Here is a 24399-nt window from a genome sequence, read left to right as displayed (position 1 = left end):
TGGCATCAATTAGCATCATTAGCATTAGCACCCACCAACAATAATTGTAAATCTTGAACTGTTCAAGCTAGACACCAAACCAACTTTCACATGATCAGGCTATCCTATTGATCAACTCAATCAATCAACCATCCAATCTTTTCATCTACCTACTGTTTCAATTCTAACCAGTTACGATTACTACTGCAGTCACAACCACTACTAGAACTTATTTCAAAACTATAAATGCTTTTAAAAATCTAGCAAACACATTTTCTTTAGGGAAGGTACTTTTCTAGTTATTTCAGTTATATAATTGTTCTCCCTCTTTAGAAGCTTGCAGGGTAGGGTTTTCACAAAAACATCTGTGGAGTCCAAACTGTTTAGCAATTGTGTTGTCCGTTTTGTTCTACTCTTAAGAAGCTTGCAGGGCAAGGTTTTCATTGTTTGCAGGACACAAACACATTCTAGCTCTAGAAGTGTGTTAGGGACAGGAAAGAGAAGACATGTATATTTATTTATAGAATGGATAATACAGGATGACTCAATAAAAGGCACTTGTGCATTTCGGTGGCATTCCTCCTTTAGATTTTTCCAGGGCAAATTCCCCAGTTAAAATAAATATATACAGTACCAGTCAAAAGTTTGGACACACCTACTCATTCAAGGGTTTTTCTTTATTTTTACTGTTTTCTACGTTGTAGAATAATAGTGAAGACATCAAAACTATGAAATAACAGATACGGAATCATGTAGTTACCAAAAAAAGTGTTACACAAATCCAAATATATTTTTCATTTTAGATTCTTCAAAGGGTGGCTACTTTGAAGAATCTCAAATATAAAATATATTTTGATTTGTTTAACACTTTTTTAACTACATGATTCTGTATCTGTTATTTCATAGTTTTGATGTCTTCACTATTATTCTACAATGTAGAAAATAGTAAAAAATAAAGAAAACCCCTTGAATGAGAAGGTTGGTCCAAAATTTTGGTCCAAACTTTTAACTGCTACTGTATATAGTACCAGTCAAAAGTTTGGACAAACCAACTCATTCAAGAGTTTTTCATTGTTTTTACTATTTTCTTCATTGCGATACACCATCCCATCTGGTTTGTGCTTACTGGGACAATCATTTGTTTTTCAACAGGACAATGACCCAACACACCTCCAGGCATTGTAAGGGCTATTTGAGCAAGAAGGAAAGTGGAGTGCTGCATCAGATGACCTGGCCACCACAATCACCCGACCTTAACCGAAATGAGATGGCTTGGGATGAGTTGGAGTGCAGAGTGAAGGAAAAGCAGCCAACAAGTGCTCAACATATGTGGGAACTCCTTCAAGACTGTTAGAAAAGCATTCCAGGTGAAGCTGGTTGAGAGAATGCCAAGAGTGTGCAAAGCTGTCAAAGGTAAAGGGTGGCTACTTTGAAGAATCTCAAATATATTTTGATTTGTTTAACACTTTTTGGGTTACTACTTGATTCCATATCTGTTATTTCATAGATTTGATGTCTTGACTATTATTCTACAATGTAGAAAATAGTAAAAATAAAGAAAAACCATTGAATGAGTAGGTTGGTCCAAACTTTTGACTGGCACTGGTATGTACAGTTGAAGTCAGAAGTTTACATACACTTAGGTTGGAGTCATTAAAACTCGTTTTTTCAACCACACCACACATTTCTCGTTAACAAACTATAGTTTTGGCAAGTCGGTTACGACATCTACTTTGTGCATGACACAAGTAATTTTTCCAACAATTGCTTACAGACAGATTATTTCACTTATAATTCACTGTATCACAATTCCAGTGGGTCAGAAGTTTACATACACTAAGATGACTGTGCCTTTAAACAGCTTGGAAGCTTTAGAAGCTTCTGATACGCTAATTGACATAATTTGAGTCAATTGGAGGTGTACCTGTGGATGTATTTCAAGGCCTACCTTCAAACACAGTGCCTCTGCTTGACATCATGGGAAAATCAAAAGAAATCAGCCAAGACCTAAAAAAAAAAATTGTAGACCACAACTCTGGTTCATCCTTGGGAGATATTTCCAATCGCCTGAAGATACCACGTTCATCTGTACAAACAATAGTATGCAAGTATAAACACCATTGGACCACGCAGCCGTCATACCACTCAGGAAGGAGACGGGTTCTGTCTCCTAGAGATGAACATACTTTGGTGCGAAAAGTGCAAATCAATTCCAGAACAACAGCAAATGACCTTGTGAAGATGCTGGAGGAAACAGGTACAACAGTATCTATATCCACAGTAAAATGAGTCCTAAATCAACATAACCTGAAAGGCTGCTCAGCAAGAAGAAGCCACTGCTCCAAAACCGCCATAAAAAAGTCAGACTACGGTTTGCAACTACACATGGGGACAAAGATAGATCTTTTTGGAGAAATGTCCTTTGGTCTGATGAAACAAAAATAGAACTGTTTGGCCATAATGACCATTGTTATGTTTGGTGGAAAAAGGGGGAGGCTTGCAAGCCAAAGAACACCATCCCAACCATGAAGCACAGGGGTGGCAGCATCATGTTGTGGGGGTGCTTTGCTGCAGGAGGGACTGGTGCACTTCACAAAATAGATGACATCACAAAGCAGGAAAATTATGTGGATATATTGAAGCAACATCAAGACATCCGTCAGGAAGTTAAAGCTTGGTCGCAATTGAGTCTTCCAAATGGACAATGACCCCAACCATACTTCCAAAGTTGTGGCAATATGGCTTAAGGACAACAAAGTCAAGGTATTAGAGTGGCCATCACAAAGCCCTGACCGCAATCCAAATCAATCCCGCTCCAGAGTACAGGCCTCGGTGTAACGCTCATTCCTTCGTCGATAAACGCTAATCCTACCATCACTCCTGGTGAGACAAAACCGCAACTCTTCAGTGAAGAGCACTTTTTTCCAGTCTCGTCTGGTCCAGCGACGGTGGGTTTGTGCTCATAGGCGACGTTGTTGCCAGCGATGTCTGGTGAGGACTTGCCTTACAACAGGCCTACAAGCCCTCAATCCAGCCTCTCTCAGCCAATTGCGGACAGTCTGAGCACTGATGGAGGGATTGTGCGTTCCTGGTGTAACTCGGCAGTTGTTGTTGCCGTCTTGTACCTGTCCCGCAGGTATGATGCTTGGATGTACCGATCCTGTGCAGGTGTTGTTACACGTGGTCTGCCACTGCGAAGACGATCAGCTGTCTGTCCTGTAGCGCTGTCTTTGGCGTTTCACAGTACGGACATTGCAATTTATTGCCCTGGCCACATCTGCAGTCCTCATACTGCCTTGCAGCATGCCTAAGGCACGTTCACGCAGATGAGCAGGGACCCTGGGCATCTTTCTTTTGGTGTTTTTCCAGAGTCAGTAGGAAGGCCTCTAGTGTCCTAAGTTTTCATTACTGTGACCTTAATTGCCTACCGTCTGTACGCTGTTAGTTTCCTAACGACCGTTCCACAGGTGCATGGTCATTAATTGTTTATGGTTCATTGAACAAGCATGGGAAACAGTGTGTAAGCCCTTTATAATGAAGATCTGTGAAGTTTTGGATTTTTACAAATTATCTTTGAAAGACAGGATCCTGAAAAAGGGATGTTTCTTTTTTTGCTGAGTTTATATTTTAAAACATTAATCATTACAATAAACCTGGTATTTACTTGAAATGAGCCGCAATGTTTTTGCCTTGTGTCCCAGTCTGTTTTACTTCGTCCATTGTTATGAAAATACAAGTATCACAGATAGAAAGGACATAACACAGAATGTAATTGTATTATTCAATGACTGTCATAGAACGTTTGGCAGCATGTAGGTTAATTTAATCATTGACCAGACATGAGTTACTGTAAATTGTTATTTCCTTATAACTATACAGCTGCTAGACTTTAAAAAAAGCACTACAAATTATGAAATTAACATACCAGTAAATGAAAAATTAGAAAGAAAATCATAATATAACTACAGTATACAATTTTAAAATATGAATTAGGTTATGGATCATAAAAGCGCAATTTACATGTGATACATTTATCATAGAACAGCTACAACAAGTTATCTTGGGTCTAAAAGGGTCATGGGGCATTTTTGTGGTGCTGCTTGCTGCGCTCAAAGTTCAAATGATTTAAGTTTCAAACACTACTTCAAATTAAGCAAGAGCCTTGTGGCCATTATGTGAAATTAGTCTAAGCTTCTCTTGGTGCGAGAAGCAGAGCTGCACACCGGTACATGACCTCCTGACAATAATGTTATAGATGGTGATGTTGTGTCTTTCCGGCTTGCAGGCTTTGACACTCAATAACTTGTTGCAATATTCTCTATGGTAAATAACAAAGTGATTTTGGGTCACCTTACGTGATAACAATATTTCCCTTATTTGCCTATGATTTCATGAATTTATTAAATTGTGTTTCATATTTCAAGATGCCAAACATGTGGGCTTACAACACACAGGTAACACAAACAGTTGAGCTGATGTAATGTAATCATCTTAGTACAAAACTTTGCAGTGTGTGTCCCCTATTTCTATATCCATTTTCTTTCCCCTTCATTGTTACTAATAAAATGTAGGCCATCTTCACTTAAAGAACATATGCAGTAATCTGCAATTTTGCTTTCAAAACTGTCTCCAGAATCTCAGGAAATTGACACCATTGTCCAATATAGACCTACACTGTGTACAAAACATTTCCAAGAGACTGACCAAGTGAACGCTACGCTTCCTTATTGGTGTCACTTGCTAAATCCACTTCAAATCAGTGTAGATGAAGGGGAGGAGACAGGTTAAAGAAGGATGTTTAAGCATTGAAACAATTGATACAAGGATTGTGTATGTGTGCTAATCAAAGGGTGAGTGTCTTTGAACGGGATATTGTTTGTGTCAAGAACTTTAAAGCTGCTGGGTTTTTCACACTCAACAGTTTCCCGTGTGTGTCAAGAATGGTCCACCACCCAAAGGACATCCAGCCAACATGACAATTGTGGGACGCATTGGAGTCAATATTGGCCAGCATCCCTGTGGAAAGCTTTCGACACCTTGTTGAGTCCATGCCCTGACGAATTGAGGCTGTTCTGAGGGCAAAAGGGGGCAATGCAACTCAATATTAGGAAGGTGTTCTTAAAGTTTTGCATACTCAGTGTAAATAATGATTATAAAATGACATTGTCCAGGTCATGCTAGTTGATGACCTCAGGATTCTTGTTTGTTCAGTATAGAGTCCAGGATTTTCTCGCACATATAAAGGCAGCGAGGCACATGGAAGAAACCTGAAATAAAACAAAAGGCAGATTAATAGTCAGTGTAATCACAGACGTACACAAGGTCAAAACATTTGATCTGATTCATTTATTTTGGGCAAACAAACCAGTCTGATGAAGGTCCACCATGACCGAAACGTCTGTTTTTAATTCATTCATAATAAAATAGAAGAGTGTTGCGCCTCCACCACTTTTTGGTTGGGGGAAAGGAAGCCTTGCATTCACTTTAATCAAATACAACCACATTGTATTTACTATATCCACTAGAGTGGGTGATATGGACATATAGAAACAAGGGCAAAACATCAAATAGTACAGATTGAGCATATATCAAACCAATTTATACATCACTGTATTGCCTCAAACAACAGGAGGTACAATTATTTGTGCCCGTCATGGTTTCTGACTAACCCCTTCTCTGGCCTGTTAACATTCTCACCTTTGAAAGGCCCTCCTTTAAAATCCAGTGCCACTTTCCCTTGCTGGGTCAAATATCCAAACCACTCGCCATTCTCCGCATCAGAAAACTGCATAAACAGGCAGACAAACAGCACACCATATTGAAAAAGGTTAGCTCCTCAAAGCAGTTTAGCTTACTTTTAGCTGCAATATCTAATATTTGTGTTACTTATTCTCTACATATAAAATGACCCCCATTTCCATGTATTGTCTATTTCTAGCAGAACGATAGCAAATAAAAAAAATAAAAACACACAATTAGACTGGAGTTCACTCACATGGCTGAAGGTGTAGTCGTACACTTGAGAGAATCGCTCCAGCAGGGCTGGCTCTTTGGTATGGCTGTAGGCCATCAGGTACGCGATGAGAGCCTCACAGTGCGGCCACCATAGTTTCATACTCCACTCCAACTGTGAGAACAGAACACATTGGCCCTGGATCACATTTCTATAGTACTTTGTTCCCTTATTTAGTCAATTAATAAAGGCCTTGAAAGGGTTGGACAAGCACAAGGTTTGGTACCCTCAGTTGCCATTTCATCCATATTACTTTCACCCATTCAACCCTTTGTGATGAGTGTGGGTTTGAGCTGCCAAATGACTCCTACACTGATTTTTATGCTATAGTTGGTTGAACGACTCATGCATTTGCAGCAAGCGTAGTGTTCTATTGATGGGTTCTGACTTCCAAACTTAAAAATAGGAAACATACTTATTCGTGTTACTGAGGGAGAGAGGGAAATGTAGAACGTTTACATTCTGTCAGGATATGTTATTGTTAGACATCAGGGATCCTCTGGGGATGAGTGAGGAGTTGGGGCCGAGGTCAGTTCAGATGAAGTGAGGAAGAACAGAAATCACTAAGGTTCTGTCTAGCAACAGACGTGTAAAAGGGGGATACCTTGTCAGTTGTACAACTGAATGCCTTCAACTAAAAGGTGTCTTTAGCATTTAACCCAACCCCTCTGAATCAGAGAGGTGGGGGGCTGCCTTAATCGACATCCACGTCTTCGGCGCCCGGGGAACAGTGGGTTAACTGCCTTGCTCAGGGGCAGAACGACAGATTTTTACCTTGTCAGCTCAGGGATTCAAATCCAGCAATTGCCTGTCCAGATGTGTAAGGAGGGGCTCAGCATAAGAGAAAGGGTTAAATACCAGTGCTTGTGTGAATATGTTTTTTGTCTTATGCAGCTGTATGACCCAGTGGGTGAATCAAGTTGTTTTGAGCTTTACTAAGTGTCCGTGAGTTCTTTACTCTATTTAGAAAACTAACAGTATGCAGGGGTGAAAGTAAGGCCTTATGGTCTGGTACGGCATCCCAGCAAAATAAATAGTGGGGGTACGCCGTATCGGTAAAACATTGACAATCAAATAAAAAAACATGACTGATTGTTTTTATGTCAAAATGAAAAATAATAAAAGTTAAATGACAAATCTTTTAAGACTAGGCCCACAGAGAGCCTACTGAATTAATAGGGATTCTATATGCATTTCTATGATTAGGCCCATAAAATGTTTTGGTGCACACATAGGAGGCCCATACCGGAAACAAATTAAGTCTACTTTCACAGGATGTACCTGTGTGGGGCAGTAACCGTCCACATCCAGGAAGTAGAGGAGCCCTCCGTGCTCCTTGTCCCAGCCTGTCAGAAAGGGGATCTCCATGAACTTGTCCACTGCTGTCCTTTGGAGCTCCTGGTCCCCATTTTCCAAACCGTACTGAAGCAGGAACCAGCCTGCTTCCAGTGCATGGCCTATGGCAAATGTGTATATATAAAATAAATAAGGAAACAACAGGCAGGCAATACAATGGTAACAACCCAGTCATCTTAGACTGGATACTGCACATGTAGTGATAACTAAGTAACTAGTGTTATTACACAAAACAGAAAACGTATAGTATTAGATGACTTGACATAAGTAATATGGAGCTTATCAAACATTATCTACAGCAGTGTCGATCCTGGAGGGCCAAAACACTTCTAGTTGTCATCCTCTCCTTCTAATCAGGGACTAATTCAGACCTGGGACACTAGGTGAGTGCAATTAAAAACCAGACAGAAACAAAAAACAGAAGTGTTTTGGCCCTCCAGGACTGGAATTGAACAGCCCTGATCTAGAGAAATCTCCTTTAGTTGAGTACAAAGGGTATCACCTGGGTTCTGCAGTCGCCCCTCGCAACCAGGAAGTTCCTTTCCTTCTGATGAGACACTTTCCAAAATGGCCGTACCACCTCTCTGTACAAAGACACAGTCATAGACAATTCAATGGAACCAATGGAAATGCCCCGAAACGTGCAAACGCCTCCCATCTGACCCTACAAACAGGCTCAATTAGACACAATATGTATAAATATCTGAATCTAGGTCTGGTTGTTTCATATTTGTAAGCCTACAGTTCTTTACCTGAAGGTGTTGAAGGATCTGCTTTACGCACCAGCCCCCAACCTCCCTGTACTTGTCTACCTCCTCCCCGCTGCGGGCCTCCGTGAGCTGCTGCACCAGACACAGCAGCATCATGGGGACAGCCATGCTGCAGACCGGGGTGTCTCCAGAAAGCTGGGGCTTGCCCAGGCCCGATGGGTCCACCCTGACCCAGTGGACCAGCTGGTCCATCATTTGTGCTGCTTCCGCCTAGTAACAACGAGAGCATATGAGAAATAAAATAGGCCATATTACAGGCAAACCCCACTAAGGGTTCTGTGTTCTGATTGGCTAGCAGATATTTGCCCCCATTCAGCTCAAATTTGATTGGGTCTTTGATGCATGGCCCTTTTCGCCAAAACGGAAGTGCCCACAGAAAGTAAATAATTGGTTTCACTTTAGGTTAAAGGGGTAATCTGCATTTCAAACAACAACAAAGTGGTGACCCCACCACTGTTGGTAAACAGCGAAACGATGGGGCTGGAGAAATGTTCTGTCTAATTCAGAGACAGCACTATGGATGGAAGGTTCATTCCATGATTTCAAAATTAGTTTTAACTATGTAAAAAAAGCTTATATTTTGGGTTCTCATGGGCTCCACAGTTAAACTAATTATTAATAATGAATTAAAACATGGCTGTATCGATCACATAGATCACTTTAACAACAGAGAACTTTATTGTGGAAGTGTTTAGTGCCCCGGGCTGTTTTACCTGCATGTCTTTGTCTCCTGTGACCCTAGCCAGCTCATCCATGGCCATGACATAGAAACACTCGCTGAAGATGGTCCTCTGCACTTTCAGGGCTTTACCGTCCCTGGTCAAACAAAAGGCACACTTCCATGGGCTGCCACTACTGGGAATGCGAGCGAAGCGTCGCAAGAATGCACCTCCTAAGAAAACAGAAAAAAAAACATGAACAAAGTTTGCTTGTCACAACTAGAATTGTGTACCAATATCCCTATAGGAGACCACAAACGGTTATTACCTCACTCCTGTTTGTTTTTCTGCAGCCAATTAAAAATGTGGTATACATTTTTAAGTTCCGATGACACATTGAATAGCAAACCGCAAAAACGAAGAGGAGGATCACTCAATGTTTACCATAAAAATATATATAAAAAAAATCTAAAAAGCAGTATGAGTTTGGTTTTTAATAGGAAAATAAGCTGTTGCATGTCCAGACTAGTTTCATAGGATAAGGTTGTGTTCTAGATCCGGAAAAGCCTGAAACTAACATTGGAGTGTTTTTTCTGTTTCATTACATCTTTGTTTCTTCTACTGGAAATGTGTGTATCTTCATGCTGTTGATAACATTGGGTGCGCTTCTTTCTGCTTTTAGTCATGACACCTGTATTTTGTATTTGCTCATATCCTGTATGTAGCCTACACCATACTAAGTGGTTCAAAACAGCTATTTTCTGTTGCTTAAGTACTGTCTTTGCTCAGGTTGTCAAAGACTGACTAATTTATTTATTTATTTAACCAGGTAGTTCTCATTTACAACTGCGACCTGGCCAAGATAAAGCAAAGCAGTGCGACAAACAACAGAGTTACACATGGAATAAACAAACGTACAGTCAATAACACAATAGAATAAAAGTCTATATGCAGTGTGTGCAAATGGCGTGAGGTGGTAAGGCAATAAATAGACCATAGTAGCAAAGTAATTACAATTTAGCAAATTAACACTGGAGTGATAGATGTGCAAGTAGAAATACTGGGGTGAAAAACAGCAAAAAAGTAAATAAAAACAATGTGGATGAGGTAGGTAGATTGGATGGGCTATTTACAGATGGGCTGTGTACAGCTGCAGCAATCAGTTAGCTGCTCAGATAGCTGATGTTTAAAGTTAGTGAGGGAGATAGGTTTCCTACTTCAGCGATTTTTGCAATTCGTTCCAGTAATGGGCAGCAGAGAACTGGAAGGAAAGGCGACGTTGGCTTTGGGGATGACCAGTCAGATATACCTGCTGGAGCGTGTGCTACGGGTGGGTGTTGTTATCGTGACCAGTGAGCTGAGACAAGGCGGAGCTTTACCTAGCAAAGACTTATAGATGACCTGGAGCCAGTGGGTCTGGCGACGAATATGTAGCGAGGGCCAGCCGACGAGAGCATACAGGTCGCAGTGGTGGGTGGTAAATGGGGCTTTGGTGACAAAACGGATGCATCCAGTTTGCTGAGTAGAGTGTTGGAGGCTATTTTGTAAATGACATTGAAGTCGAGGATCAGTAGAAAATTTCTGTTTGACAACCTAGCCTTTGCTTTCCTGACTGACTGCGTGTATTGGTTCCTGACTTCCCTGAAAAGATGCATATCGCGGGGACTATTCGATGCTAGTGCAGACCGCCACAGGATGTTTTTGTGCTGGTCGAGGGCAGTCAGGTTTGGAGTGAACCAAGGGCTATATCTGTTCTTAGTTCTACATTTTTTGAAAGGGGCATGCTTATTTAAGATGGTGAAGAAATTACTTAAAGAACGACCAGGCATCCTCTACTGACGGGATGAGGTCAATATCCTTCCAGGATACCCGGGCCAGGTCGATTAGAAAGGCCTGCTCGCAGAAGTGTTTTAGGGAGCGTTTGACAGTGATGAGGGGTGGTTGTTTGACCGCGGACCCATAGTGTATGCAGGCAATGAGACAGTGATAGCTGAGATTTTGATTGAAAACAGCAGAGGTGTATTTGGAGGGCAAGTTGGTCAGGATAATATCTATGAGGGTGCCCATGTTTACGGATGTAAAAGTATGACAGAACTTTGCAGGTTATCTCTGCAGTAGATTGCAACTCCTCCCCCTTTAGGAGTTCCATCTTGTTGGAAAATGTAGGGTATGGAAATCTTAGAATTTTTGGTGGCCTTCCTAAGCCAGGATTCAGACATGGCAAGGACATCAGAGGTTGGCGGAGTGTGCTAAAGCAGTGAGTAAAACAAACTTAGGGAGGAGGCTTCTGATGTTAACATGCATGAAACCAAGGCTTGTACGGTTATAGAAGTCAACAAATGAGAGCGCCTGGGGACACGCAGGACCTGGGTTAACCTCCACATCACCCAAGGAACAGAGGAGGAGTAGGATGAGGGTACGGCTAAAGGCTATCAAAACTGGTCGTCTAGTGCGACAGAATAAAAGGAGCAAGATTTCTGGGCATGGTAGGATAGATTCAGGGCATAATGTACAGACAGGGGTATGGTAAGGTGTGGGTACAGTGGAGGTAAACCTAGGCATTGAGTGACGATAAGAGAGGTTGCATCTCTGGATGCACTAGTTATGCTGGGTGAGGTCACAGCATGTGTGGGACAAGAGGTATCTGAAGCATGTTGAGTGGGACTAGGGGCTTCGCAGTAAACTAAAACAATGATAACTATCCTAAACAGTATAGAAGGCATATTGACATTAGAGAGAGACATAAAGCGAGGCATAAAGCAATCACAGGTGTTGATTGGGAGAGCTAGCTAAGACATCAACGAGTAAGACAACAGCTAATCAGCTAAGACAACAACAGGTAAAATGGCGATGAATGGGAAGAGAGGGTCAGTTAACTACACACAGGGCCTGAGTTCGAGGCTGGGGCCGACAGATAAACAAAAATAAACAAAATGGAGTACCATGATTAATGAACAGTCCAGCAGGCATCAGCTATGTAGCCAAGTGATCATAGGGTCCAGTGAACAGCAATAGATGAAACAGGGAAGCCGCTGGGTAGTAGTTACTACGCTAGCAAGCGGGAGACACGGCGTTCAAAAAAGTTAGCAGGCTGGGGCTAGTAGAAGCGTCTGCTCCGACGTCTGGCAAAGGCCGGTTGAGTGCACAACGGATGGAATTACATCAGCAGACTAGTCACGATGGAACGGCGGGGCTCCGTGTCAAAGGGTCCAGGCCAGTTGGCAAAAGTGGTATTGTAGCTGGAGTAATTTTGTTTGCTAGCCGCGAGATGCGCCTGGCTCGCGGCTAACTGGTGCTAGCTTCAGGACAAGGGCGTTAGCCACTATAGCCACTTGGTAGCAGCTAGCTAGCAGCGATGATACGATTTAAAGGTCCAGAGCTTACGGCAAGAATCCGGTGGAGTAGTGGATGCTAATCGTGTTAGTGAAGAGTGAAGAGTCCGGGAGGCATCAGCTGTGTAGCCGAGTGATCACTGAGCAGGCCGGGAGTTGGCCCTGGCTCAAAGCTAGCTTCGGGGCTGGGCCACTCGGTGGCAGCTAGCTAGCTGTGATAATCAGGAGTAATGGTCCAGGGCTTTTGGCAGGAATCCGGTGTTATAGTGGAGAAAACAGTCAGATACTGGCAGGCTAAAAGCAGCTGGTTTCTGTGTAAAAGGTAAAGACCGCTAGCAGTGGCTAACAATGACTAAAATGCTAGTAGCTAATTAGCTGGTTAGCTCATGATGCAGGTTCTGGCAATAAGGTCTAAATATAGCAGATCAGTATCACATTGGGTGAGGCGGGTTGCCGGAAGATATATTTAATTTAAAAATGGAAAAAGAGATTGAAAATAAATTGAAATGTATACAAAAAAAGACAAGACCAAATATACATGGGAGAACAACAAACAACATCTGCACTGCTACACCATCTTGGATTTTTTTAAACTTTGCATCCGTTAAATTAGTCAGAATACTGGCACAGCAGGTGAGGTGACCTCTTTAAAGGACTCGCATTGATCGACTAAATCACTAACAGAAAACATTTCACCATCTACCACCTTCGGAAAAAGCTTGGAGCTAAATGCTTACTTGGGAAATTCCTTGCAAAGCTGACAGGACTCAACAACAAAACAACCTGATAAGTGTTTGGAAATCCACTCTAAAATGCTTTAACAGTCTGAATATGTATGTATTTTCACTCCCAATTACTGACAAAGATGCTGTGCAACCAGCAAACCCCCATACCAGATTTGGCGGCTTCCAGGATCTCAGGCTTGTTGAAGCGCTCCATTGTCCTGTATAGGCGGCAATACATCCACACCTGCAAAGATACATTGATCCAAGTGAAAATGTGAAATTATACTTTGAGCAATGTTCCCTCTAAGCTGCGCAAGTGCGAGGGCGTGCAGCCCATTACTGCCACGCAGAAGAAATATCAGCCAGCGCAGAGAAGCACAAGATTTAATTGAAGTTCACTTAGTGTTAACTAACAGGGAAAACTCTATCAAAGTTCCCCTTTACTGTTAGAAATGTGATCGGATCCATGCAATTTTAGCCACTTTCAATGCAACATACTGAAACAAAACAAACTATGCAAGACTTAGTGTGCAAAACTAACTATGCAAGAGATGTTGTTGTAGACAGAACGCATTGGAGTAGGATTCTATTGCATTGACAGGCCAGACTCAGGCCCGTACTCTACACAGACCTGAGCTCCATAACCAATCAGAGCTGCAGTAGGCCTATATGCAAATCGACCATTGCCATATATGAATGTGTGCCATTTACTTTGAACTAGATTGTGTTTACAGCATGAGCGGTCATGAGTTGATGCGCTTGTTTTGAGTTCAAAGCAAGAGCTACATGTAACCACGTGTGCACATTTGTTCATATCCCTTGCTAGTTAGTGAGTTATTAGCCCAGTTATAGATACTTTGTAGTCAGCAATAAGGGAGTGACTGCTTCCTACAAAAGCACAAAACGTGTGCATTCCTAGCCAACTTTGAAAAGGGAGTAAATGAAAGAGCTTTTTTTTGTCTTAAAGGGGCAGTGTTGTATTTTGAGACTGCCTATTGCTATTTAGGGTTGAATAAGCTGAGGGCAGCATAATTTGTCTGATTCTCTGTAATAATGGTATGGGAATATTTATGCATTTTATTTTGAAAAGTGGTTTCTTGCATTAAACACCACAACATTTTCAGTCACCTCTTTGTCTGAAGGACAAGTGGATAGACCGGTTAATGTCAGGCCTACACTGAAGACAACACATTGACTGCAACTGTAGCCACACATTGTCTGCAACTGTAGGCTGAACGATAGAACATCTATTTCCATGTTCAAATGTTATGGGATGCATTTTCTTCACTCTGGTAGTCCTACATTACGATCAAATAGCCACAGCAGCCTACTTGACCACTGTTACAACGGTAACTTAAAGTAGGTACAGCCTCAGTGTTCACAGTAAATGTGCGCTGGAAGTTGCACTGAATTCGCACAATGTTCAAGTTTGCGCTCAGCAGACCTGAAATTTGCTCAAGGCCAAAAGAAAAGACTATTGCTTTTTACAAAGTACATTCATAGGAAAACCCACCCAATAATCAAATCAAGGTGCACTGCAACAGTCAGCAGAATATGCACATCAATGTTATTAGCAGCCCTTTACATTGTTGAGCGGTAAGGCACTCACTGAACATTTGTGGATGAGTTTACCTGTCTCCCCTGCAACCAGACATATTTCAGCTCATCGTAGATTTTTCCATCTTTCCCTATACAAGTGAAAAATCCACTGGAAAAATACATTGTTTAACATGGTCAATTGATCTCATCTCACAGACATGGCATACATACTATCCTACAGCTAGACAACGCTACACTTTCTATTTTTGTACAAATTTATTATTATAAAGAAAATGTTCAAATAACAAAACATTTCGACAAATATTTGTGAATATCTGATCAAATGGTTTTACCCATATTGTGTGTCATGAGAGTATTTCTGCCAGAATTCCACCACCTTGTCCAGCTCTGTGCGCATCTGCTCTCGATACCGCTGCAACTTCTCGACAGACATCGCACCTTCCAAAAACAAGACAATCGATCATCAAGCCAGATGAAAATTGGTAGGTCTACACGTTTGTAGAACAGTGTAATGTGAATGCCGTTATTCAGATATCCTAAATACTATTCTTGCAGGACCCGTTCAGGAAAGCATAATGATGGTTTATGGCTATGGTGTGACTCCTATTTTTGAACACGTGACAAGTTAGACATATCAATGTACTATGCACTTTCTAATAGATACCTTACGTTGGGCTCGTCTATACACTTCAGCTCTATAGAGAAGTAGATTATTTTAAAGCGCTGCGCTTAGTTACCTTTTTCCCAAGCGTAGTTTTAGATTTTCACTCTTGTAACGGAGCTTCATTCGATAAATGCAGACGTATGCCGTCTTAGACGCGAACGCAACCGTGGTCAACACAGTGTACAGACAAAAAAAAAACGGGTTACTTCAAGAGGAGGACGTTTAAAGTCTTATCATATGACTGCTTGTCATGTGGGGTCATGTGCTTCCCTAGATCGGTCATGTGAGGAGCAGGGAGAATTACAAAATAAAAGCAAACCCCTTTTATTCAATGGTAGAACGTAGTAGGAGGCTAAACCAATGAACCTCTCAACCTAAGCATACCCCCCGCTGTTACCTATGAATAAAGACACACAATTCATATAGGATCACGAAACTTAGTTATGGGCTACATTTCAATGACAATGATTTCTAACTTCTAATACAAACAACTTGTATTTCATATTTGTTATTTAGCTTGTAATGTATTTCTATTGTCTACAGTGTTAACATTTCATGTCAACATACTGTATACTGTGCAATGCTTTAGAAACATCCTCGGATGCATAACTACTTTTAAATACAGTACCGTTCATAAGCATGAAAAATACAGTTAACACTTACATGTTTCTAATATTATACATGGAAATATAGAAACACAAAATATAGCATTATTTAGAGATGTAGATAAGACGTGTTAGGAACATAGTTACTTCATGACATATGAATTATATACAAGCATTTCGCTACACCCGCAATAATATCTGCTAAATATGTGTATGTGACCAATTAAATTTGATATACAGTAGCCCCTGCTCATGGTTTATAAAAAATATGTCAAATAAGTTATGTTTAACTTATTCAAACCAACTATTTTCAGTTGTATGACATGGAACAAAGCTAACAACCCCATGTTTCCCCCCAATCTGATTGAAAGAGAGACAGAGACACTTGCCTCAACTCACAATTGATAATTTGAGCGCCACAGCAAAATATAAAGTCATTGTATGCATAATCAAATTCAAAGAACAATATCTACAATTGTACCTTCTTTATACTATGTGTGCCTCCATTCTAAAGTACCATTTTATTAGAGTCCTAACACTGCAACCATAGATCCACACCCTTTGACTGACCCATTGAACAGCAATATAGTATTTCATTCCCCCACAGCTAGTTCAATGTGAATATTTGTCGATGTTTGTCCTTGGTTATATATATTTCCAAGTTCCCGATATCCTTATGCTTTCAAAGCGTATCAGTGATGTTGTTTCTGACTAGTCTCTGCACACAAACACAGTATTGTCAATGTGTGGGACTGTGGAAGTGGAAGGAAGACATTTTGTAAAAGTTGGGAGAGAGCCAATGCTGATTCATGGCCTTTCCCAGGCATCATACAGTACAACAGTCTATTCTGAATCAGTCTATTCTGAGCCTGTCCACACAACTATGGAGTTTGTCCCCCCTTTGCTGCTATAACAGCCTCCACTCTTCTGGGAAGGCTTTTCACTAGAATTAGGAACATTGCTGCAGGGCCTTGCTTCCATTTAGCCACAAGAGCATTAGTGAGGTCGTGCCCTGATGCTGCAGGGCCTTGCTTCCATTTAGCCACAAGAGCATTAGTGAGATCGTGCACTGATGTTGGGCGATTAGGCCTGGCTCGAAGTCGGCGTGCCAATTCATCCCAAAGGTGTTTGATTAGGTTGAGGTCAGGGCTCTGTGCAGGCCAGTTAAGTTCTTCCACACCAATCTTGACAAACCATTTCTGTATGGACCTCGTTTTGTGCGTGGGGGCATTATCATGCTGAAACAGGAAAGGGCCTTCCCCAAACTGTTGCCCCAAAGTTGGAGGCACAGAATAATTTAGAATGTCATTGTATTGCTGTAGCGTTAAGATTTCAATTCACTGGAACTAAGGAGCCTAGCCCGAACCATGAAAAACAGCCAGGGACCATTATTCCTCCTCCACCAAACTTTACAGTTGGCACTGCATTTGGGCAGGTAGCGTTCTCCTGGCATCCGCCAAACCCATATTCATCTGTCGGACTGCCAGATGGTGCAGCTTGTTTCATCACTCCAGAGGACGCGTTTCCACTGCACAAGAGTCCAATGGCGCCGAGCTTTACACCACTCCAGTTGACGCTTTGCATTGCGTATGGTGATCTTAGGCTTGTGTGCAGCTGTTCGGCCATTGAAACCCATTTCATGTAGCTCCCAACGAACAGTTCTTGTGCTGACGTTGCTTCCAAAGGCAGTTTGGAACTCGGTAGCTAGTATTTCAAATGTTTGTCTATGGAGATTGCATGGCGGTGTGCTCGATTTCTACACCTGTCAGCAACATGTGTGGCAGAAATAGCCAAATCCACTAATTTTAAGTGGTGTCCACATACTTTTGGCCATGTAGTGTGACTCTGGGTGTAATGGGTTCATTTAGGGTTGTTAAATACAGTAGTATGGCTTGGTACATCACGACATGCTTGACATGAGGATTCACTATTGGTGATGGAAAGACATTGGAGAGGTTTGAGGTACACTAAGAAATAGGAACACATATTTTCATGACCAAATTATCTAAACTTTTGTTGCTTCAAATGTATAACACGACAACTAAGTCCTCCTCACATAACATATTCAAACCTAGGAATTAGATGTCTCTTACACAGTTTTCAATAATGAGTTGTTTTAATAGGCATGATTCGTTTTCAGGCAATGTCCTTCAACTTCTGCATGGTTTGCCAAACTCTTAAAATTAGGTTGATAACCATTTATGATATTTATCCACTACAACAAAAAAACATTAGAATGGCAGCCAGATGCTCAACATGGAACTTCAGAATGCTCCTAGAACGTTAGGCGCTTGAGCTCCAAATTGGATTAGGAACACTTGTTTGGGTCTTTCCAGATGATCAGACTCTGCTTTGGAATCCTGATGTCCTGATAAAATCAGAGTTAGTGTGTACGGTGTAAAGGGCTTATGCTTATACTCATCTTTGTGGTGCCTACTTTTTGTGGGCTAGCAGCAGTTCCTTGTGCTGCTCCTGGTGAGTCCTGGATGCCTTGATAGGGTTGGACTATGGCCCTGAGGGGCCCTCGCTTCTGTCATTGAACTCTGCTTTGACACCATTATCTGGGAAATGCATGTCTACATGTATACTAAGTGTAACAAAATATTAGGAAGCTGTTCCTAATGTTTTGTACACTTAGTAATATGTAGATATTGAACCCCCTTTTGCCCTCAGAACAGCCTCAATTCGGCATGGACTCTACAAGGTGTCAAAAGCTTTCCACAGGGATGCTGGCCCATGTTGACTCCAATGCTTCCCACAGTTTTGTCAAGTTGGCTGGATGTCCTATGGATGGTGGACCATTCTTGATACACACGGGAACCTGTGAAGCATGAAAAACTGAGCAACGTTGCAGTTCTTGACACACTCAAACCAGTGCATCTGGCACCTACTACCTTACCCTGTTCAAAGGCACTTAAATCTTTTGTGTTGACCATTCACCCTCCGAATGGCAAATATACACAATCCATGTCTTAATTGTTTCAGGGCTTAAAAGTACTTCTTTAATCCATCTCCTCCCCTTCATCTACAATGATTGAAGTGGATTTAACCAATTACATCAATAAGGGATCATAGCTTTACCTGGATTCACATGGTCAGTCTGTGTCATGAAAAGAGCAGGTGCTCCAAATGTTTAGGTAGGTAGGGTATCTGTCACGCCCTGACCTTAGAGATCCTTTTTATGTCTCTATTTGGGTTGGTCAGGGTGTGATTTGGGATGGGTATTCTATGTTCTTTAGCTCTATTATTTGTATTTCTATGTTTTGGCCGGGTAGGGTTCTCAATGAGGGACAGCTGTCTATCGTTGTCTCTGATTGAGAACCATACTTAGGTATCCCTTTTTCCCACCTGTCTTTGTGGGAGGTTAACTTTGTTAGTGGCACATAGCCCTTTAGCTTCACGGTTGTTTAGGATTGTTTATTGTTTTTGCCGGCGTCATATAAATAAAGGAATATGTACGCTCACCACGCTGCACCTTTGTCTACTTCTTACGGCGGCCGTGACAGTATCCCTAAAGTGGAAATCTATTATTCATTCAATCTTGTGGGCAACTGCAGTACCCAAATGGATGGTTTTAAGTCGCTCTGGATAAGTGTGGTACTTATGGTAGGCTTTGTTACTTTGGTCCCAGCTCTCTGCAGGTCCTTCACTAGGTCCCCCCGTGTGGTTCTGGGATTTTTGCTCACCGTTCTTGTGATAATTTTGACCCCACGGGGTGAGATCTTGCGTGGAGCCCCAGATCGAGGGAGATTATCAGTGGTCTTGTATGTCATCCATTTCCTAATAATTGCTCCCACAGTTGATTTCTTCAAACCAAGCTGTTTACCTATTGCAGATTCAGTCTTCCCAGCCTGGTGCAGGTCTACAATTTTGTTTCTGGTGTCCTGTGACAGCTCTTTGGTCTTGGCCATAGTGGAGTTTGGAGTGTGACTGTTTGAGGTTGTGGACAGGTGTCTTTTATACTGATAACAAGTTCAAACAGGTGCCATTAATACAGGTAACGAGTGGAGGACAGAGGAGCCTCTTAAAGAAGAAGTTACAGGTCTGTGAGAGCCAGAAATCTTGCTTGTTTGTAGGTGACCAAATACTTATTTTCCACCATAATTTGCAAATAAATTCATAAAAAATCCTACAATGTGATTTTCTGGATTTTTTTTTCTCATTTTGTCTGTCATAGTTGAAGTGTACCTATGATAAAAATTACAGGCCTCTCTCATCTTTTTAAGTGGGAGAACTTGCACAATTGGTGGCTGACTAAATACTTTTTTGCCCCACTGTATATTGTTATAAACATAATACAAATAAATGAAAAGGGTTATGGACCACCAACATCTCGACCCTAACCGCTACGTCTCATACTATGTTGCTCAAGTGGGTAATGGGTTACCCGGCTATTATGGTTCCCCATAATTCCCCATAGGGACCATGTACGGTTCGGGGATAGGAGGTATATTTCGTAACCTCTTTAGGATGGTTTTACCGTTTATGAAGAGAGGCCTCAGCATGGCCAAACCACATTTAAAATCAGCGGCAAAAAATATAGTAAGTGAGGTTGTAGCCAATGCTATGGCCAGAAGGGCGTCACCAGATGCCGAGCATCAAGAAGGCTCGGGGCTTATGATGTTGTCTCAAAGACCAAAAAAGAGACCCCCGTGTAAAAGGCGCCGGCTTGCCCCTAAGAAGCCGGAGGTTAACAGTTAAAAGAAACACAGTAAGTCAAAGACGTGGTAAAGTGAGGAGGTCTGGATCAAAAACGACAAAAAGAATACTCTGAAGTATTTTCTAAAAGAACAAGCAACATGGCTCTTTTACACCGCATGTCCTCTGAAGCTATAAAGACAGAGCTCGATCTTTTCACGCCCCCTTAACCCAACATTCAATAGAGAGGTCCAGTTATGTGGAGATAGCCCCACTGTCTGCCATTACAGACAACGTTCCTATAGAATTTTTCATACCAGGCCACGGTGACAACTATCTGGACCTCAACAACACCTTGGTGCATTTGCGTCTAAAAGTGACCAAAAGAGATGGTACTAATAATGCAGACGATGCTAAAGTGAGTCTCATTAATTACCCCAGTGGCCACCATCTTCTCCCAAGTGGATGTGACTTTGGGTGAACGCCTAATCAGTCAAAGCAGTGCCACATACCCTTATAGGGCCATCATGGAGTGTTTACTCAACTACTCCGAAGACACTCTCAAGACACAATCCAGCGCCGGGTGGTTTAGCAAGTATACTGCCGGAGTCTCTATGGAATTGACAGACCCTTCCACTGGTGCAAACAAAGGACTGGAGGCACGCGCTCGCTACTGTGCCGAATCTCAAGAGTTTCATCTGTTAGGGCCTATACACTCTGACATTTTCTTTCAAGAACGTTTACTCTTATTAAGACTAAAATTAACCAGGGCCAAGGATGAGTTTTGCCTAATGTCTGCCCAGGACGGGGACTTTAGTTTAAAAGTGTTGGGGGCAACGCTTTTTATTAAAAAAGTGTATGTATCTCCGGCAGTTCGTCTGGGTCACTCACAGGCTTTGATGAAAGGAAATGCCCTTTACCCTCTCCAAAGAATTACCATGAAAACCTTTAGCATACCTGTGGGCAGTAGAATCTGCAGTCAAGAAAACCTTTTTCTAGGCCCTTTACCCTGATACGTGGTTATAGGTTTGGTTTAATCACGCCTCTAATACGGGCAGCTTACATAAAAACCCATTTAATTTTAAACACTTCAATGCAGAGTATGTAGCTCTCTGTCAGGACGGTCGTCAGGTCCCTGTTAAGGCTTTCCAACCACAATTTAATAACAACATATCTGTGCGAGAATTTTACAATCTATTCCTGGCTACAGGGCGACATCTCAAAGATCTCTCTTTGCCTATTGACAGAAATGATTTTGCAGAGGGTTACACATTGTATGCTTTCAATTTATCACCTGATGATGAAACCTCAGGAAATCTGTCTGTGGTGTCCCAAGGTAACCTCAGGCTGGAAATGCGTTTCCGTACACCTTTAGCCTGTACAGTTAGCATGATTGTTTATGCATGCTCTGATTCAATCTTGGAAGTGAATGTCTGAAGATAAGTCTTAGTGGATTATTATTAAGGATCGTTGAGCAAAGACATGAATACCCAAGAGTTGGAAGGGCTCATGAGCCGATTGATTGGAAAACAATTTTGTGGTGTTGGCTTGTGATGAATTACCTTTTGATTAATGGCCGGAGCGGCCGGCCATGTTTATTGTCAATACCCATCCTAAACACATGCCGGGTGAACATTGGCTCGCTGTGACATTAGAAGCCAAAGGAGGGAAAAAAATCTCAACTTTTTTGGATTCCTATGGCTTTCCCCCCGGTTTTTCACATTTCCCCAAATCTATTAAAGAGCATCAAACAAGTGCAAGATAACCTTTCCACTACATGTGGTCAACACTGTGTATTCTACCGATGCCAAAGAGCCCGGGGAGTTTCTTTTGAAGATGTTATGTCTCTTTATAAGGATGATTTAAGAAGTAATGATAACGTTGTAGCTTGTTTTGTTAGAAAATATCAAAAGTGTTCAAATATGTGTCCTTTAAGACCGTGTAATCAAGGCGTATGCTCACGTCAAATGTTTCAAGAATGCCACAAATGTTAAATTGCTTAATTTTTCAAATAAAATGTATTGAATTTAATCATAAAGTAATTCAAAAGTCGAACCACCCTGAGAGATCGGTATTAGGAAAAGGTCCGGAGACGTCCAGGGGGGTAAATGAGTTATCATCATCCCTTTCATATGGGGGAGGGGTTGTTGGGGCATCTTTAGTGGTGCTGTAGCTCGTTGAAGGTTTTTGTTTTAAAGCATGAATCTGTTGACGAAGCTTATAGTTGGGTACCCCCGAGAGGGGAATGTTGAGGATTGCCAGGGCGATATCTGTATTACAGATCGATATCTGTATTCCCATTCATGTGAAATCCATAGATTAGGGCCTAATGAATTTATTTCAATTGACTGCTTTCCTTAAATGAACTGTAACTCGGTAAAACCTTTGGAATTGCTGCATGTTGCGTATCATATTTCTGTTCAGTGTAGTTTGGTCTACAGCTACAGATGCCAATCCTCACCAACTAAGAATATCTGTAACAAATTTACAACATGTGGGGTCATTCTGATTGTACAGATGTCTGAACAAGGCTCAAATGGAATATAACAACAGGTAGCCTACTGAGTGGTGGGTCATGCACAGGCATTAGACTGTATTGATTACACATTGAATGTACACAGTAGTAATGGTTTACATTTCAAGAGCTTAATACATTTTGTAAATTAATGTGGCAAAATGGTAAAAGGATGCCAATAGGGATAGGAGGACACTACCTGATCAGGAAATACTATGGTCACTAGTTATCAAATGTATTGGAATAGTTACAGTACTCTACCACTAGAGGGAAGCAAGGTCAAAATGTACATGTTCAAGCCAAAACAGAAATCCTGATCAGAGTTTCAGCCTTTCGGGCACCAAAGTCGTTCACATAACAGCGTTTAAATACAGTAATGTCTAACACAGGGTTTTATGGAACTTTTAAAAAGGAAGTGCATTGAAGGTATGTGTATTTTCTCACAGAAAATGACCTTGAGACTTCAACAACGATTTAATACTTTAGAGAAAAAGTGCACACTCATACTATGTTTCCTCTTCATTCAGCTTTACAGTAACCAAGGCGAGGTGAATAGTATAGCGGAAAAGTACAGATATGTCCTAGCCTGGTCCCAGATCTGTTTTTCCTGTCTGACCACCTCCTAATTACCATAGGAGTTGGCAAGACAACACAAACAGATCTGGGACCAGGCTAGATATCACCTACATTATCTCCACAATATAAAATGACAGGAAGTGTGGCATTGGAATGATTTAAGCCTTCCTAGAAACACATGTTAGTGTGCTTACTGAAAATGAGTAACAAGTCACAGGACCTATTTGCAACACAACTATTTGCGTGGTCAGAATACAAACCTTTTATTTCTCACAATTTTCAGACTCAGCTCCTTTAGTGTCCACAACAAGAATGCATCATGTTGAAGTCAACAAAAACACGAGACAGAAGTCCTCTCTTACAAAAACATACTTTCACGATACATACAAAAGGGTATTAGTTATACAAGTCAATCATGTAGTTTCCAGTACAAATAATGGTCTTTGTGTGTGACTTTTATTACGATAATTTCACACCTGGTTGAGAGAAAAGTCCATTGAACTAATGAACAGTCTGACCATGTTTATGTTCTACATAAGAATATCATTAAAGGGACATTACACTCCAAATGCAAAGTTGTCAGGTGTTTTTATACCTCAAAAGAAGTCTAATGGGAATATGGATCCATGTCCAACACCATTGATTGTGTAGATACAGATATCGTCCCCAAATGAATGGAAAAGTCCAGATCACAAATCATAATTGTTCATTCACGAATCTGTTCATTAATTAGGCTCCATGGTGCTCGTCTTGGTGCTGATCCGTTTATGAATGGAAAAGTTTAGCACCATTTCCATTCATAAACATAAGCATCTTGGGTGCTCATCTTTTCCATTCACCTGAGGTTGTGACATATCCTTGGATCTATAAAACCCATGGTGTGGGACGTAGACTTCTTTCAACATACGACCACTTTTGAGGTTTAAAAACACCTGAAAAACGTTCCTTTCAGAGTGTAGTGTCCCTTAGAGTACAGAAAATGGTAGTAATAAGCCACTGATTCCTCA

The 24399-nt window shown here is 41.4% G+C and overlaps 1 protein-coding gene across 2 annotated transcripts; it reads right to left on the bottom strand.

Annotated features, from left to right (window-relative positions):
- Window positions 1–3491: 3491 nt before the first annotated feature.
- Window positions 3492–15294, bottom strand: renbp (renin binding protein). Of its 2 annotated transcripts, XM_055930875.1 has the most exons (11): window positions 15132–15294; window positions 14727–14832; window positions 14467–14542; window positions 13003–13078; window positions 8832–9010; window positions 8101–8328; window positions 7851–7932; window positions 7274–7449; window positions 5975–6106; window positions 5677–5764; window positions 3492–5246 (listed from the first exon to the last, which is right to left on the bottom strand). In XM_055930875.1, exons 2-11 carry the CDS (start codon window positions 14825–14827, stop codon window positions 5170–5172), a joined length of 1215 nt encoding a protein of 404 aa, XP_055786850.1. In that variant the 5' UTR covers window positions 14828–14832; window positions 15132–15294; the 3' UTR covers window positions 3492–5169. The 2 variants fall into 2 exon arrangements, with proteins under 2 accessions (XP_055786850.1, XP_055786851.1); XM_055930876.1 differs by lacking the exons at window positions 13003–13078; window positions 14467–14542; window positions 14727–14832; window positions 15132–15294 and adding an exon at window positions 11720–12698.
- Window positions 15295–24399: the final 9105 nt, after the last annotated feature.

The sequence above is a fragment of the Salvelinus fontinalis genome, chromosome 8, assembly GCF_029448725.1.
Source record: "Salvelinus fontinalis isolate EN_2023a chromosome 8, ASM2944872v1, whole genome shotgun sequence".
NCBI classification, from domain to species: domain Eukaryota; kingdom Metazoa; phylum Chordata; class Actinopteri; order Salmoniformes; family Salmonidae; genus Salvelinus; species Salvelinus fontinalis.
The sequence above is the reverse complement of the archived record's forward strand: the minus strand, read 5'-3'. Positions and strand labels throughout refer to the sequence as shown.

Bases quoted from the DNA above. Each gene is read 5' to 3' on its own strand.
- renbp (XM_055930875.1), bottom strand. From the start codon at position 14,827: ATGTCTGTCGAGAAGTTGCAGCGGTATCGAGAGCAGATGCGCACAGAG. The intron at 14,543-14,726 runs GTAAAACCATTT...GTATTTTTCCAG, and splicing joins TCTCATGACACACAATATGG to TGGATTTTTCACTTGTATAG. The intron at 13,079-14,466 runs GTAAACTCATCC...GTATCTTTGCAG, and splicing joins TCTGGTTGCAGGGGAGACAG to GTGTGGATGTATTGCCGCCT.